The sequence below is a fragment of the Gavia stellata genome, chromosome 2 (assembly GCF_030936135.1).
Source record: "Gavia stellata isolate bGavSte3 chromosome 2, bGavSte3.hap2, whole genome shotgun sequence".
In the NCBI taxonomy this organism is placed as follows: Eukaryota; Metazoa; Chordata; class Aves; order Gaviiformes; family Gaviidae; genus Gavia; species Gavia stellata.
The window spans coordinates 90,018,312-90,036,675 of NC_082595.1; the positions used below are offsets into that span (position 1 = coordinate 90,018,312).

The 18,364-nt window shown below is 38.5% G+C and overlaps 1 protein-coding gene across 1 annotated transcript in view; it reads right to left on the bottom strand.

Moving 5' to 3' along the window:
* ARHGEF10 (Rho guanine nucleotide exchange factor 10) overlaps positions 1–7,762 on the bottom strand; it is an 85,118-nt gene extending 77,356 nt beyond the window's left edge. The window contains exons 1-6 of the mRNA XM_059830836.1: positions 7,672–7,762; positions 6,211–6,381; positions 4,615–4,911; positions 3,295–3,358; positions 2,017–2,096; positions 827–883 (exon numbers count right to left, since the gene is read on the bottom strand). Coding sequence (XP_059686819.1) covers positions 827–883; positions 2,017–2,096; positions 3,295–3,358; positions 4,615–4,911; positions 6,211–6,381; positions 7,672–7,762 — 760 coding nt within the window. The remainder of the gene's footprint in view (positions 1–826; positions 884–2,016; positions 2,097–3,294; positions 3,359–4,614; positions 4,912–6,210; positions 6,382–7,671) is intronic.
* Between the last annotated feature and the right edge of the window lie 10,602 nt (positions 7,763–18,364).

An 18,364-nucleotide genomic window follows, 5' to 3' on the forward strand; every position in this document is an offset into this window, starting at 1 on the left:
TTTTCCTGAATCATTAACAACTTCAGTATCAAACACCTACACCCTCTGAGAGCCATGACAACTAGATGCTGAGTTCCTAATAAGCCATCCACTCAAACACAAAATCAGTTACTAGCAACCAAGCTTTAAGCACAGTCTTCACTATAAATAAAAACTGCAAAACAAATCTGAGTGAGAACTCATTAAAACAAGCTTCTTGAGCCTCACCTCCACCATTCCCAGTAAAGGTAAAATCTTGGCTCCAGCAACTACTTTAAGATCTATTCTGCCCCTTCCAAACGTGGTCAGACCATCAGGAGCTGGACCACTCCAAAGCTGAAATAAAACATTTCTGTAGAGCCACAGTCAGGATTGTAAACAGTCACTCTGTATCTCCTCTTCCGTTTATCAGGTATTTTTATGTTGAAGGGGAACTTTCAAGAATGGAGCACTTACCTGTACAACCATGACAATGATGCATTATCATACATTATTTAACTATTTAAAACACCCTTTTCTTACCTACCTTGCCTTGTTTAGATCACTATAGCTACCACACCCAACACTGTAATTCTCTAATATACAGAAATCTCAAGCATTTGGGACAATATCTATAAAGTACAGCAGAATTCAGCTTTGAGAAGAGCTGTGTAGGAGACCTGCTGAGATAAAGTCTTTCAAGAGTTAGTTTAATTCTGAACTTTGTAAGACTTACCAATTATTGACACAGTGTTAATTGCATTTACATATATTTTAGGTACTTAATGAACCTATCTATTCAGTATGCATGCACATAATTCCATATTACATTGCTTTCACCATGGTCTGTATTACAAAGACCTCAAACCTGGTTCAGAGTCTGAATTTTCTCTTGGCACGTCATCGTAAATTACTTCATCTGGGTCTAAAAGCAAAACATAAAAAAAAACCAAATGAGAAAACCCCTAAAATTTGAATGGAACCAACAAACAGTTTTTAAGATGCATTTGGACAATGTTCTTAATAACATGCTTTAGCTTTTGGTCAGCCCTGAAGTGGTCAGGCAGTTGGACTAGATGATCGTTGTAGGTCCCTTCCAACTGAAATATTCTATTCCAAAGAATTTTTGTTATATTGGCACATATGAATAAAGTGGAGGTATGACTCATACTCCACTAGCATTTTGCTAGTATATCTAATGATCATTCAAATAATGCAATAATGCACAAAGAGTATAAGGTATTTGTGAAATTTCACACAGTTTTATCTGTGTTGTTTATGATGACCTTTGGTAGCCTGAAAACAGAAATCCACTTCAACAGCCAACATTTCTCCCTCCTTTTTACAGCACTATGGTATGTTCTGTGCTTGTTGAGGGCTGCTCGTTGCCTTACTGAACGGCTATAAAGAAGCTGTAATAGACATTTTTTTAAAAAGAACCAAAACTAAATAATGTAACAATCATTGCAGTACATTAAGAGGCAGGATGAGGATGCAAATTCTTCAGTCACTTCAAGTGACATGTAAAATGAACCTCCAGCCCAGTGGGAACAGCTGAGAACAGGCAGGATAATCTGTCCTCAAACCACACAGTCTCTGTTCTGGTTTAAAATGCAGCTGCCAGCCAAGAGCCAAGGGCACACACTAAGAAAAAGGGGCAATTCCTTCCCTTCCACCTTCTCCAAGAACTTACTTGTCAATTACTGCATGAGAAGAACAATTTCATATACAACCACAGAGCAGACTCTGAACTTGAGCAAATTTCCACTGTACACATACTGATGGAGCCAAATGAATTCCTTAAGACAGTGACAAATGATTCCATAGACTCCAAAAAGCACCTGAATGTTAACTTTATTCTAAAATACGCAATCTTATTACATTGTTGAATATTTTAACTGGTATAACTCAGTTCTGGAACATACCTGAAAAAATACAATAAAAGTGAACATGGGCATTCCTGTAAAATATGTATGTGCATATAGATACACACATACTGCTGATCACAACTTAAAACTGATCTTCTGTAGTTGTAGTTTGGTGCTCACTGATACTTACTTTCCATCCATGCTGTATTTGCAGGATCTGCAACCCATTTGGCCAGAACATCATCCTCTCTCTTGACCTGGTTTTCTTCACTTGAAAAAAAGGACATAAAATAAAAGCATTAAAAGCTACACCACAACATTTTTAAACAACTGTGAAGACAATAAATATCTTACTGCCTTCCAGTTCCCACTCTGAGGCTGCTGATTACTCAAAAACACTGCTTCAGTATGTAATTAGGAGATTAATAATCTATTTAACAGTCTGACAATTTTAGTCAAGAAATTGAAAACACTTCCCTTCAATCTCAAGAAATATTTTGGTTTTGAGTTCTTCTACCAGAACACAGAAAATTTTCTCTTAGAAAACAGCGAAGTGAGAGCTGCTCTCTCACTGTAAATAAGACTAAAGATGTTCTGGGCTATGCCAGGAGCCATTGGGCTTGGCAAGGCTGTTATCCTCCCTCTGGTTGATGCTGGTGAGGCTGAATCTGCAGCAGCACATCCAGTTTTGGCTTCCCAACACCCCCCTTCTAGAGCGTTGTGGAGAAATTGAAGCTACCTCTAGAGAAGCTACCTCTAGAGAGACGTGGAGAAACTGAAGTCGGGGACTAAAGCACAAGGCCTACAGAAAGAGATGGAAGACATGGAGCTTATTTAGTCTGGTGAAAAGGATGTTACGGGGTGATCCAATAGCAGCTACAACTATCTGAAAGAGAGATACAGAGGTGATGCAGTTGTTTTTTTTTTCCTGGTTTGGGTTTGTTTTGGGGTTTTGGGGGCTGTTTTATTCAGTGCCAGATAATATACAAGGGGGACTGGTCAACAAACTGCATATTGTAAGATTTGGTTTGGACATTAAGGAAAAAAATTAACCAAAGGGTAGTACAGCAGGGAAGACTGCCCAGGAAAGCTGCAGCATCTCCATCCTTGGAGGTTTTCAAGGCTCAGCTACCAAGGCCGTGGCTGATCTAATGGCGTGTGGGCAGTGGTCCTCCTGAAAGCAGCAAGCTAGATTACAAGATCTCCAGCAGCTTGTTGCAGCTGATATTGCTATGACTCTATAAAAATTAAACTTAGTTCCTTCAAAAATTTCATGCACGGTTATACATACGAGACCTCAACCAGTGCTGATTTTGGTACACAATCAGAGTTATAGAGTTAAGAAAATGAAAATAAACAAACATGGAAGCATCACACAAGAAAAATGAAGTATTTGATTTATCAAATATAAGCCTTCTTAGGAATTAAGGTTTTACAGATCATTAAAACATGCTGAACTGGCAATCACCTATTTTGAGGCTCCTCTGAGTTTACAGAATTACAATGACATTCTTCAGTTGCTGACTGTGTACCTGCTAAGTAGAAAAAAAAATATAATCAGCAAAATGCTTGGAATAAAATGTCGGTGTGGTTCAAATGGTACATTTTAACATAAGAAACTGATTTTACTAGTTCATTGCTAATGAATAATCTGCTTCTATACAATATTTTTATTCTTAAACATTATTCTAAAAAAATTTAGACGTTTCTTCACACTATTTTTGCAAATGAAAGAATTCAGAGACACAGCGATTTGGTATAAGAGCTATTAAGAGGAAAATACAATGTCTGATGCATTTAATTCTAATCTCTCAAACATATATTCCTCTACAGGTAATAACAACTACACAAACCCATTTGCTTTTACTTGCCAATATTCCTAATGGTGGTAGACAGCAAAGGCTGCCAAAAAAAAAAAGTATCACAGTACATGGAATTACAGTAGAATTGCTGCCTAGCTAAAGACTAGTATATTCAAAATACAAGAAAGAAAAAAAGGCAGGATATGGGGAGCTTTCTGTTCATCCTGCTCTCTTGACATTAAGCTGTCAGCTTTGCCCATTCTAGTTACAAAATGAGGGACTGTTCCTGTTTCTGTAATAATCCATAACTATTTCCCTTCCAAGTTTCCTCTTCTGTCTTAAAATTGTACTAAAGGACAAACAGAATTGGCAAGGAAAACATGCCACAGCAACTCTAAATCCACAAGGATTGGAAAATAAACAAACAAACAAACAGAAGTGCATATAGAAAAGGTAAAAGGGACAGAAACTCTGCCAGGACATAGATACAGCATGATAAGGTATGAGAAGAAATCATTTGGCTTGAACACTGAACTATGGCTCTGGAAATTATTTCATGACATTAAAAGCGAATTAGCATTAATCATTCTTAATGGCAAGATAAGACAGGAGTCCTCCCTTGTACTGTATGTTGTAATATAGTGCCAGCAAAACAAAGGTCAAGCATCACCAACTTAAAGAAGTGTTGAGAAAGAACTGATTGCATACATTCGTTTTTTTCTTATGCATCTTTACTTAGATATCTCAATCCTAGTACGGTAAGCAGAGTCCTGCAGGAACTTTTTTTAATAAACTGACATTTTTCTTCCAGGCCTGACAAGAAATTTTAGTTCATACTCCAGGATGGAGTTGTTGTTCTATTTTCATGCAAAATCTCCCACAGACGTCCAGGCCGAGTGCTACACAAGCATTTACAAAACAGCACAGGTACCTGAAGTTAAACCAGGATTCCCCTTCAAATAAAGTAAGTTGCATAAATACAGTACCTTCTTCATCTACAGAAACACTGCGTATTATGACAGGACTAGAGTATGCTGGCAGTAGCAAAGGTAAATTAGATGGCACAGCATAGCCACAGGGGACAGGAACAGAATATCCACCGGACAAGTTTGGACTTGCACATTCATCTTGAGGACTTGGTTCTGGTGATGAGGATGGATCCTTGTCTTGGATTGGTGAAATATTTATGACTGAGTAGGGATTTACTTTGGCTGGAGTGCCTTCCGCAGCAGCTTCTGATGTCTGTACCTTCTTGCTGTTTTCTAAGTTATAGGCCCCTTTAGTTGAAAAATTAAACAAAAAAAATCAAGTTTTATTTTTCATACCTGTTCAAGCTGCTTAATATTGCTCTTTGCAAGTATCCTAAACACTGATATGATCCTTAGTATACAAGTTGCTTACAATCTATGATTCATAAAACTCCCACACAGTAGTGCTATCCTCCCCATTTTACAGATGAAGAATGCAACCGCAGCAAAACCGGCTGGGTTACAAGAATGCTTACGGAAAAACCAGTAACTGGATTCTAAATCCTGAATAGGAGGGTTTCTGACAAGCAGCCAGGGTCCTCTTTTGCTTGTCATAAGCACATGGCTGAAAACAGCCTTAAACCCTGAAGGTTAAAATCTGGATTCTAGATGAATTTTGATCTTACAAACACAAGAAACATTTTAGGAATAGCCACAAGGACAGAAAAAGTTCACTGGAGGGACACTGTTAAGAAAAGGGGAAGGAAAATATCTTTCCAAGTTTTCCTCTTTGAAAATGAATTATTTTCTGTTACACAAAGTTCCTTGTATTTCTTGAGACAAGCTGAGGTACAGCAGAACCAAAGGCCCCCTCTGAAGCGAGCTGCAGAACTGCATCCCAAGCGATCAGAAGTGTCTGAGCTGTAAGTACAACTTCACAAAAGGGTGAGCAAGCCACAGATTTTCAGGGAAAGATGGTTTTTAAGTTCCAGGTTGTCAAACTGCGTAGTCACCTGAAGAGTTATCTTTAATTGCCATGAGCACAATGACTCTGCTTACAAAAGGAAATTGGATCTAAGTCAGCAAAATCAGCTGTTGTCCATTTGAGCAGAATACAGCGATTTCCAGACCACACATCAGCACTGGGAACATCTGCATATGTTGTAACAATTGGTTTAATGTTTAATAAAATAAGACTTCTGCTTATTAACAAAATTCAAACATTCAGACTCCATTTATTTTTATGCACATCATCTTAAGATCAGCAACCAGAGCAAGCTTCACTGTGAAAGCAGCTTATCTCAAGCCATCCACATGCCATCAGAGCTGGAAGGGCATAAAGATTTCCTATAGCATGGCACTGTGAATGAGACCAATCGATTGGTTTGGATGTCACACCTAGATGGGAAACCTCAGAGGAATTACATGTGATGGTCACTTGCCTTGTCAAATCTACCATGAGTGTAATTAGCAGGAATATTCAAAACACTTGTATGGTATTTCCATGGAAACCTCTTTTTACAAGTATTTTTATTGCATTGTCAAGAAAAGGCATCTTATAACCAGTCTTGACTATTTAGCCTAGTGGTGGCACAGCCTGACAGGCTGACTTACCTATGGCGTTAGCCTCTTCATGCTCTATGCTATTTCCAGGATCAGCAGGAGGTGGCACAAAGGCTTGTCTGTCTGCTTCTGGTATCTCATCTCCACTGTCAAAATCAAACCGTTCTCCCTCGTCCTCCTCTTCATCGTTCGTACTTGTGGCTGTTGGTTCATGCTCTAGAACTGTGCAGAAAGACACACTTTTGGTTGTTTGCTCTTAATAATGATTTCATGGGACCAGTAAATGTTCCACATTATGAATGAAGCTTATACAATGAACCCTTAGATTTTTAGGTTACTGGAACAGAATAAAAGCTCCTTGACATGTTGACAACGTCATGCAGTTTTCAATAAATCCTTTACTGTAAATGATGAAATTATTTGGAAAGCTATTAAGAACTGATAATGCAAATACCCTTGCTTTTGTCATAATGAACCAAAACCAAAACATTTTTAGGAAAACACTTAAGCAGCCAATTCTTTACACAAGAAAAGTTCACAGATTAATTTATTTGTACAGGGACTTTGGGACTTTGTAACTTCACGTCATTTTTCCTTTCTAATTCAAACTTCTAAGTCTATTCTTTCTTAACAGTGTCAAAATGCCAGTGACAGTAATTTTCTTCATACGCATCACGAGAGACCAGCAGATTGGTTTTCCTACTCCAATCTGAGACAGTTTTAAACCAACGACCTTATGCAACATGCTATTAGCCCTATTACCACACACAAGGTGCACTTTGGTGGAGGTGGGGGGTTGACTTCTCAGTTCTTACCTTTGAAGATGTAATGGCTGAAATAATTACACTCTAATACGGCTAGGAAGTGGGAGTGCGGGGGTTATTTTTGTCTTCGCTTGTGAAGACCCTGAAGCACAGATTTGGTACTGTACACGGGGCTGGGAAGGAGGAGCAGGAAGAAGTAACAGGCACTTTCCCACCATGCTATTTTTCTTACCTGCAGGAGTCTCAAGAACGCACAAAGATTTAAACCTCTCACCCCCTTATCTACCACTGGTTTTGCTGTGCGTTCGCATTGGAAGAAGACTGCCCACAGCATCCAAAGCTTCTGTCAGAGACACTGCGCAGAGGAGGGATAGCCAGAGCAGCTGCATGGAGGAATGCCCAAACCTGCCAGCCTCCTCCCTGCTTCCAGAAGCCTTCACTGCAGCTCCCCAAAACAAAAGGGCGTCATCCCTCCCTCCCTTGACCTGGTTTAGCTGCTCTCCCACCTTCTGGAGGAAAAACTCTTGTTAGAGGTCCCCTCGAGGCAGAAATGTCATCTGGGGCCATTTTTCGGCCCAGCTGACCTTACTCCCAAGCTCTTCCTCAAACCCATGATGGATACCTAACTTTTACACAGGTGTTCAACAATGTATTAAAAATGTTATAAAAAACCACATAACTATGGCATAAAAATATATACTAAAATAGATAAATAGGTAAATACACAAATATGTTATAAAAAAAATACATGAAGTTGATAGGGTTCCCCCCACCCCCTCTTCAGGTAACACAATATGAAAAACAAAGTCTTGCAAGGACGATTGGATCTCCTGAGTCATGATGATACTATCAGCTTTTCTACCACCCAGGACACGTTTTGTATCTTTATGATAAAACCCACACAAACCACAGCTCTAGACTGCTTAGATTGTCATGGTAATCAGCATTCCTGCCAAGGCTTCTGTTTCTTCAGGCAGGCTGAGCCAGCATATTTTATCACAGCCACAAATAACAAGATCTTTCATGCAGCCTCCTGTAGGAGAAAAAGTGAACTAATTGCAAAAATAGTAAGGAACAAAAAAGGGGTTACCCTGCATTTATTGTCATGGTTTATGGCTGAGGTAGCAGGACATTTAATTTAATTCTGATGCTTTTTAAAAATCTTTCTGTAAGAAGTCAGCCTTTAGATTAAGACTTCATTTTTCCTTTTGTCCATTAGCAATATTTTTTTTTTCTGGAAAGATGCAAAAAATCCTGCAGAGCTCATCCACGTGATTCATGACAATCACAGCATTCTTCCCAATTCAGCATCCGCCTCACTAGACTTTGTAGTACTTGCTGCTTGACAGTAATGGGGAAAAGAAGGAAAAGGCAAGTGGTGGTGGTGTTTTATTTGTTCTTTCAGTTTCTTTACATTTTCAGTATATCTGTGTGCTTCAAATTTGGAAAACACAAACCTGTGAAATACTAAGTAGAGTGGATTTTGTGATTACCAGTGTGTGAAATGTTGGTTAGTGACACAGGCTAGGCAGATAAGTAAGTAGATGGCAGTCACAAGCAGGTAACATCCACAAACCCACAGATTTTTCTGTACATGCACGGCTATCCGCCACTCCTCTCGCTGTACTATACAAGTGAACCACAGTAGCAACCACTTCAAATACATGAAGTAGCTCTGTCTGCACTTCATGTGGTGGGCGGAGGGGGAAGATGAGGTTACTGTAATGAGTTGATCATTTCTGCAGGATTAGGCCACTCAGGAAACCGGCGTGTGCTGGAGCAAGGCTCAGCTGAGAACCATGAACCTACCTGCTCACTGGAGGTCAATTCTAGACATCAGCAAAGAAAAAGCGTGTATGCTTATGAAACATCCGAGCCGTGCAGGGAAACGTCGCAGGAGCAGCAGGCACCTCTGAGGTTCTGTGGCTGCTAGGTTAGGGAGCTTCTGGATCCAGATGCATATAAAGTAACTTAGGTATCAGATGCCTGATAACTCTCTACTCCAGCACTTTTACACTGATGCAATTCCCCAGACACTCAAGTCCAGCGCAGTGCCATTTGTCAGAGGCAGACAAGACCTGCCACTGGCAAAAAAAAAAAGGTAATTTGAGACACTAAAAGCAAAAGGAATGACTCAGGACCCAGAAGCAAAACCTGGTCAACCGATGCACAATTCTCCTTCAACACGCCTCCCCATTCCCCCCTTAGAAAAGCAACCAATCCATATTTTATGATTGTGGGAAAAAATCCTAACATAGGAATTGATTTTCTCAGCTCAGGTAAAAAAAAATTGAAGGTGCCACCTAATTTTTTTCTGTTATGGCTGTTAATGCTACCCTGTTTCATTTATTCAGAAACATTGACTTTGCATCAGAAATAAACAAGGCACAGAACCCTGTAATTGGGCATTACAACCTGGAAAGATCCCGTAAACCGCATCACTGATGGGACAGTGGGTTAAGATTAGAAAACACACCAAAAAAAGAGAGAAATTCCTTTCTCAGATTACATGTCCTTTAGAAAGGGCAGACTGGAGACAAATAGCCTCACTTCAGAAAGTTTTAAAACTGTATTTCAGCTTTGCATTACTGCATTTGCTTAATTCTGCAGGTATGAAGATAAACTTTAACCCTTTAAATTTACTGATCCCTTGAGTCTCATACTTAATAAAAACATTATCCTTTAAGCTTTTAATCTCAACGGCATACTATTTCATTTGATGGAAAAAGTATTTTAATAACAAATATAAAGAGAGGGTGGGGGCTTTTTGCTTCAACTGAAGAGCTGCTCAACACAGAAGATAAATACAGATTATGTCATACAAAAAAGACATCTTGAATAACTACAGTTTTAAAAATATGTATTTTTCCTACAGTTGTTTGTGTTATATCAAAACAACACACACACCAAAGCACTTGGGAAGTGCTACAATAAATTAGGAAGACACCCAGCATAGCTACACTTCGGCTGAACCTGGCTACAAAAAAACACCACAGATCTTGCAAAATTTCATGTTCATGAAGACAGCCCCAATTCCTCCAAACTTTTAACTCTAAATCTAAAGGATCAAACCGAAAAGTGCATTTCCAGGCAATTGTGCATGCAGAGAAAAACTGTGGGGGTGAGAGGGGGATTTCCGAAGGCACACTCCCCCCGCCCCTCAAATCACATAGAGGACAACTACCTTTTTTTTTTTTTTAACATAATATTAAATTGCACTATTTTTTTTCCCAAAGTAATGATCACAGACTGCTTAGCATTACAGACACTGCCTGGAATTACTTCAAATAATTAAATTAGTTACTAAAAATCCAATTTGGCCTTTACCACTACTCACTCACACCCTTAACTTTACGCATGCCAACCAGAGCAATGAGAATACAGTAACTGATTAAACTTTTTCTTCTTATGCCAATACCATTCTGCAGCATTTGCTTTGCAAATGCTTCAGGGAAATTCTTGCATTTGTAAAAATTTCTCTTTGGAGTTTTAAAGCATGAAAAAATATAATATCTGATAAAACAGAAAAAATTGCCTTCAAGTTAAATTAAGTGTGAAAGTGTGAATTTAGGATTAGGAAAAGGAATATATATTCTCATAATTGTTAGCACAACACATGGATTTATGGCTTTTTTCTGTGGTATGTTATTCGGTGAAATGACTTTTTCTTAAGCTTACTTCAAAAACAAGCTAATTTAGGCTGTGTTTACAGAGACCTGCTGGGGCATAAGCAAATTTGAACAATTTTTGGTTGCTCTGCCAATTGCAAAGCATTCTTGGCACCATCTGCTTTCCTATTCATTTTCGTTAAACTGTTTATAGTTCAGTGTAATACAGCTAAAAAGTTACCAGTTTGAGTGACATTAATTTTAAAGCCGAGATAAAGCTAGTGAAGCTTCATTAATAGTTTTCATCAACTTTTTTTTTTAGAGATACAGAAGTAAGACAAAATAGCTCTGCACTTACTATCAAATGCACTTTGAATACAGTGCAAACACACAGGAAAAAAAAAGCACCCCAAAACTCTGTCCTCCCTTGCAATTGTGTAAATCAGAGATGATCCTGTAGAATTCAACTGAGTTTCTTCCATGGAAAACCATGATAAAAGAAAAAAGAAACAGAACCCCAAGCAGGAACAGTTCAGCAGTCTGGAGCATGGTAACAACAAACCTGGAAGCCCTGGACATAAATAGGCACACTGCCATCAAGAAATATCAATATTTTATGTTATGTTTAAGGTTTGAAAAATCTTTAGGAACCGAAATAAGGCTTCTGTATAATTAGGAATGTCATCCTTGTAGTTGTAGTCCTGTTGTGTTTTGTTTTTTTTAATTAAAGTTAGCAGGGAACTATGGAACAAAAAGAGAAAATGCATCTATTATATTTGAAAGACTCCATGACAAAAAATTTTCTAAAGACTGCAGGACATGGTAAATATGCACATTCTCAGAAGGGAAAACTATTTTTCCTTTCTCCCTCTAACAGTCACTTTTCTTCCAACAATTTTTTTTTTTTTTTTTTTGGGGGGAGGGGCCTCTAGAGTGTAATCTATCTTGTATATTCACTGGATGCCAAATTTTCTTTTTTTCTCTAAATGATAAACATTTTTAGTCACTTTTACCATTTCACCACCTTCCACTGACCGATGAAGAAAATAAGTGTACAATGCTTCATATGGAAAATATCTAATTATTATTTAGTGAAAAAAGTATTAATACAATTGAACCTAAAGCAGACTGGCAGGAGCTGCTTGTTCTTATTCCAATGTGTAGTTTTAAAACATTTATCTTTTTTACTCATGTATTTTGGATTGCAACAAGACACTTGGGACTGCATAGACCCACCTTCCTTCAAACTGAATTCCCCAAATGCTTCAACTGTCTACAAATTCTTGAGTATCTTGAAATACGCAAAACTTTTCAGTAAAAAATATAAAAAAGTTTACTGTCTCAGAATATTTCTAGGTATTATAAAATTTGGTAACTTACAAAGGTTACAAATCAAAGCAAACAGCCAGGCATAGCAATCCGAGTGCTTATTATTTAATTTTGATACACTCCAGAGATTTCTCAGATGAGATACGCTTGCCTTTTCAGACCCTTATTTCCAAAGAGTTAAAATCTGCCCAGCTCCTTACTTACATGTACAAGGCACTAGATAGAAACAAGAAATGAAAGTGTGCAGATACCAGGAAACAATCGAATTTTTAAAGTTATCATTACTTTTGTAAAACTAACCATTTGGGCCCAAACATACCATGCTGACAGTGCTCCACAATGACGGGCTCTTGAGCTGTTCACTTTTTATTTCAGGTGAAATTTCATAGCAGAGGCTTGGCTTTTGTCAGGAAGGTAAACCTTGTGCTAGGAAACACTTATGCCTGCAGAAGTTCCCTGATTTAGCCAACTTGCAAACCTTTGGAAAATGACAATTCATATTCAGGCAGGAACATGCAAAAAGGTTTTAAGAGACTCAGTCGCCACTGGATAGCCTCTAGTTTCTCCCAGCTTTTTAGCACCGATTAGACTGCGTTCCTACAGCTAGAAATCAACATGGTATTTTCTACCTGCTCACGTCTCCCACTTGTGACCATGACTTCTTCAGTATCAGGAGAGGAAACTGAAGTTAAATATTCTTTCACTCTGGCACCCAGCTTACACATCTCTCTTCCGCCTTCCCCCAATGACACCTCTACTGGCATCTGTGCAGGGAGAGGGGTGAGATTAGCAGAGTGACTGGGCAGGGCAGGAGCGACCCCGTAAGAGGAAGGCTGGCTTTAAGAGCAAATGCTCCTGCAAACACTGCCCTTCACCGATACTTCCAAGTCACAGCATGACATTTGCCAACACACCACTGGCATCCCCAAATCAGCTCCTCATATGGTCATGCAGGTGGAAAGCATCTATTTTGCTGGGGGAAAGAAAAGCCTAAAGCAAAACTGTGTATGCAAAAACACACCGATGAGCATTCCTTCCCATTGGAAGCAGATCGGAGCCAAGGACTTTTCATTTCCCTTTCACTTGTAGTTGCGCTAAGCTGGCGCTGTAGGAAACCCATGTCCCTGTGGTACAGGCATGCTGCTAATTACACACAGCTCGTGCATGCATCCAAAGCATGACCACAATGTCACCGTTACAAGTCTCTGTGGAAAACAGTTACAAAAAAACCCCAAAACTAAACAGTACACATTCATGCAAAAAGTGTTTCCACTGATGGAAAGAAAAGCAAAACCACGTTAATTAAGAGGCTCTCCCTGCAAATAAGCAACAAAGAAATAAGTAAAAATGCTTCTTCAGTATTTCATAAATACACACATTACATACTAATTACACTGCCAGGCATGCACAACAGATATTATTCTGGACAAAAAACAAACTCAAAATTGAAGTCAAAAGATCGATGAATCTGCCCGCTCAAGTTTCAGAGACAGAAAGCTAACAACAGCATGCCGAATACTAAAGAATTTTATTGCTTGAAATAAAGCCCAGGTCTGTGGATGTTAGGAAAGATTTACAAATACAAAAACATTGAATCTTACAAACTACTCACAATGCTAAAAATTAAGCTTAAAGTTAGCTAAAACTTAAAAGAATCGAGTTTCAAAAAAACAGAAGTCTAAAATAAAAACATTAGACATGAATTAGGCTGTCCAGAGAGTAGTGGCAGCAACACTAGCAAGACCTGTACTCCTTTGTAACTCCACAAGATGCTTTTCAGTGCTGGCTACAGTATAATCAGAAAGGCTGCTATGTAAAATCAGCATTTTGTGATCATTTATGTTAACTGCCTTGATACTTGGCACGCTAGTGACACTGGTATTGCCTGCCACAGCTAGAAATGTAGACCGAGCCTGGTCCCTGGATGAGCAGGTCTTTTCTACCTCAGCACCATATTAGTAGATTCTGCCATTAAAATTTCACCAAGAAATGTTGCTGATGTGCAGTATGTGAAGTCCTTAAAAGGAGATACTGTAAGAGAAGTATGTACAGCCGTTATTTGGAAAACTGCATAAATACATGATAGATCCCTACACTGCAAAACATCTATCCATATTAAAGGCTGTTAGCTTTCCATCAGTATTAAAGGAATGCTAGTACACATCACTTTAATAGTACCAAGGTTAACAGTCTGAATTAGTATAAATGCCACCAGCCACCTAACACAAGGTATAGCAGTCAAAACACAAAAAGCTACCTTGCTGTCTGACGTGTCTGTTGGTACAGATAGGTGCTGATGATGGCTGTGGAGCTGAGCTCAGCCTCAGCTACTGTGCATACAAACTGATGAACTCGCCTACAACAGGCTGCCAAATGGACAGTCCACACAGGGAATGGGAAAACCAGACAGCTTTAATAAAACAGCAATCAAACAGCAGGACTACAAAGTCATTGGGAAAATGAAGTATCCAGCTCTAGAAGTGCAGGGATGGAGCATGTTGGCTAACCATAGGATAAAAGTGTCACGTGAAGAAAAAAGGAAAAGGAAAAATTTCTAGGAAATGTAGTTTTGACCACGCAGTTGATATATTTGTGAGAAAATAACCATTTTTAAGGAAATTTCCACCAGTGAGAGCAGTCTGGCTTGTTCTTTATTTCTTCACAATTTTTTCTAGCAGGTATCATCTATTAATATCTAGTTTTCCAAATAATTACTTTTTACATTGAAGCAATTACTGTTTAATGTTTTGAGGAATATGCATTTCTCTAATACAGTCTGTTTAATTCTAATTAGCAACATGGAGCTGCTGTATCATCTGGTAATACCTTGGACTGAAAGAACTTTAAGAGTAACTGGGAATCCCATGAAGCAGAAAGTGGCAGAAAGAGACCCTGGAGGCCTAAAACAGGGAGCATGAGAGATCCCACTTCTACAGCAAGAAAACATACAGTTTGGGTACATAAACTGTATATCATACTAGAAAGAGCTGAAACCCACCCAGAGCAAAAGCTTAAATATCCTAGGTGTTCGATCATGCCTAGCAACATCTTTCTACCAGGCTGACACATTTTGGATATGAAGTAGCAAGGGATTTGACTTCATTTTTGGATCATGTTTCTTTCTCTACCTTGCCAGCAACTGTACATACTTCGTAGACTGAACCTTCAGATGGCGAAGGGATTCCTAAATTCTGGGTCATTGGTCCAGGCTGAATAACTCTTTATCTAGCAATGTCAAAACTGAAGCACTTCCTGGCACTCCCAAAAGCAACACTTTGAACACCTAAAAGCATCTGACTACCTTATCAGCATTGGAGGCATTCATACACTCAGCCTCCTTCCGTGGCAACGGCCCAGGCGGGGCTCAGAAGATGCACACAGCTTTGGGGATTGATTTGTCTTTTTGGACACACTGCCATGGGTTCCTTTTTCCCAACAAAAAGTCCATCTAACACTCCCAGAGCATTGCGTGCAACCTGCTCACGTGCTTAAAAATAACTTAAACTACTTGTGTTTTCTCCTCAATGTAATCTAAACAAGGAAACAATCTTTTACAGCAACTTACAGCATCTTTTACTGCAGAAAAATTTATAGACTCTAACAAAATGGTTATGTTCTGTAAATCCAAGACAATACTGGAAATATCTTGGATTTCAGCTGGCTACTCACCTACTCATTTCTGTTGTTACCACTTTGCCCAGCCTACAGAGCTCTATACAGATAGACTGATTTGTAAACAAAGTTTAATATATGCAAAGTTTAACAAATCCATTATCCCAGCAACTAATGGGGAGGGAGTTTTATAGCATCCTCTTTCCTAGCATTTGTTTTAATTACTGTTTTAATGCATCTTGCTCTTCTTTGCCCTAACATACTAAGGTCCTGTTACAGCTCAAAAAAAGTATACCTGTGGAATTCAAGCAAACTCAGGAGAACAGTAATTCTTACACCAAGACTCACTAACTGAACTCTCCCAAATCCTGTTTTACAAAACCCTTTTAACACAGCTTCTACCAGAAATTCTATCACCTCAGTGGACACTGGCTTGAGCTGGGCAATGATGGGTGCTTCCCTGGGACCTTCCAGTCCATCAGCCTCAAAGTCCTTCTCATCACCTCCTTTCGTTAGCCATGGAGGGGAAAGGAAGCCCTGCCGAAGACAACTGCCATAACCAAACTTCATGATTCAGAGCTTCAGCCAGTCCACATGGAAGTCAGGGAGGAATTTCTTCCAACATGAAGAGTCCTTTTAAGCATTTGGCTGGCAAGCGTTCTTCATGTGCTAACATGAGTGGGTCACCATCAGATATACAAGTAGGAAAGAGCAATCCCAGCCAAAGTTAGTTTTACTTCCACCTTCCTTTGCAATACAGGAGACTGCTAAGATCCTCCGGACACATTACACTGATCCAATTCACTGCTCCCAGGGCAACATTTTGTGTCAGCACCTGGATTTCCCTTTGTCTCTCCCTGCGACATACAGAACTGGGAAATACGAAGACTGGGAAGTTGCCCATCAGTGTGGGCATCCCCATAGCACAGGAGCACACACGTCCTTCTTCCAGCCCCCAGAGAAACCTGTACCAGCATAACAAAAGATTTTTCAGGAGCTATCATGCTTTCACCTAACCAAAGTTATTGAGCTCAACAACAGACTGTTTAACAATGAGATGTATTCGTGCAACATCCCTTCTTAGACAGACTAAATAATCTTCTGTATTCATTTTAATGAAACTGTACAACAAGGTCACATTTCCTGGAAACATTACTTCAATGAGGAAGAAAAAAGAAAATCTATATAGGGGGTTGGAGGGTTTTTCCCCAAAAGATGTTTATCAAGTATGTTCTCCTCAGATTGCTAGGCATAGTTTCAGTTCCTCTCTGCAGCAAAAGCAAGCAGCACTTAATAAATGTTTCATTCAATAATTCAGACAATTTATTTAGCTTATCATAATGCAAACAAGTTTTTACCTGTCCTCATGCACAAGATAAAATAATTATAACAATGTACAAAAAAAGTTAATCTCTCTGTAAACTCTAGAGTAGAATCATTACAGAGGTTTTAGGTATGGTTAGTGAATATTTACTGGCATCAGTGAAATGGAATTAAAAGAACCCAAACCCAAAAAATCCCTCAGTTATTTGGCAGCAATTTATCCTGGCCAGTTAATGCTAGATACAAGTGCTAAAAAGGCAAAAGAAGCAAAGGAAAAAACGATTCAAACATCTCCTTATATGTCAGCTCACTGTTTGAAATTAAAATTTCAGAACTTAGCTTACACAAATATTCATTGCAAGAATACCCAAAAATCAGTACAAATTCCTTTACAATTTGTTTGTCTGTTAGGCAAACAATACTAGTTACCCCAGACCAAAGACAAAGTTTTGCTGCCATCCCTTGGAAGCCCTTTATCTCATCATCAATTGCTCTTTTTGATCAACATGTCTGGGCCTTGTCCCTGCACACAGCTAGCAAGTTAAGTCCAGCAGTAACGTCACTTTACAAAGCAGCTGAGTGAATAGAAAGAAACAACTATGACTTATTATTCAGAAAGAAAACATCAAATACTATCAAAAGGATTAAGTCAACCTCTCAGAAATCTATGACAGTGAATCACATTTAATCATTTAACACATTATAAACGTCCAGCAAAGATTTTACTGGGTTAGTTCAAAACAAAATAAGATATAATTACATCTATATAAACTGTGTTTTCTTTGTATATGCTAAAAAACAGAAATAAGTTTTTAATTAATCTATCTATTTTCTTTCTATCTCTTGTTTTTCCCAATGCTCAAATACACTTGGCCAGAAGAAAAAACACATAATTAGGAGTGACATCTGACACTGTAAGCTGCATTTTTGCAATGGGAATTTTCTTGTTACTCTTTGTCACACAGTTTGTCTGAATTGTCACACAAAAAAATTGATCCTTACCTTAAACAATGCATTTCCCTTTATTTATTGAGAGAAATGTGATCTTTAGAAATAAATAAATTGTTCTGTTACAGATGGGATGTCAGACACCAGCAAGCTACTGCCAGCTTCAAAAACAAGGGACCATTCATAACTACAATTCATATTCTGTTCTCATTCTTCTGAAATCTTGGCTCCCCTTTTACCATCATTTGTAACTGTCTGTATGCTGAAAATAGTTATCTAACAAACAATGCCATTTACCCCAAGACCAACTCCCTTTATAGCTGCAGTTTAATTTAGGCAGTGTTATTTCAATCCCTCAATCATATTAAGTAATGACTTTTTATTTTACTTTAGACCGAAATACAAGCTTATGTCCCCCCAGTGTTCTTCACTTCCATAAACTAAATTGTAAAACATACAAGTGCTTTTCTTGTCAATATTATAAAAGCCCGAATTTAACTGCTTCTTTTCTCAGGCACAAAATTAGCTTGTTAAAACAGTTAAAACCTAAATAAACTATGAAATCATTCTCTAAACAGCACAAAAGGTAACTAAATAATCTGAAATATATATAGCACACAC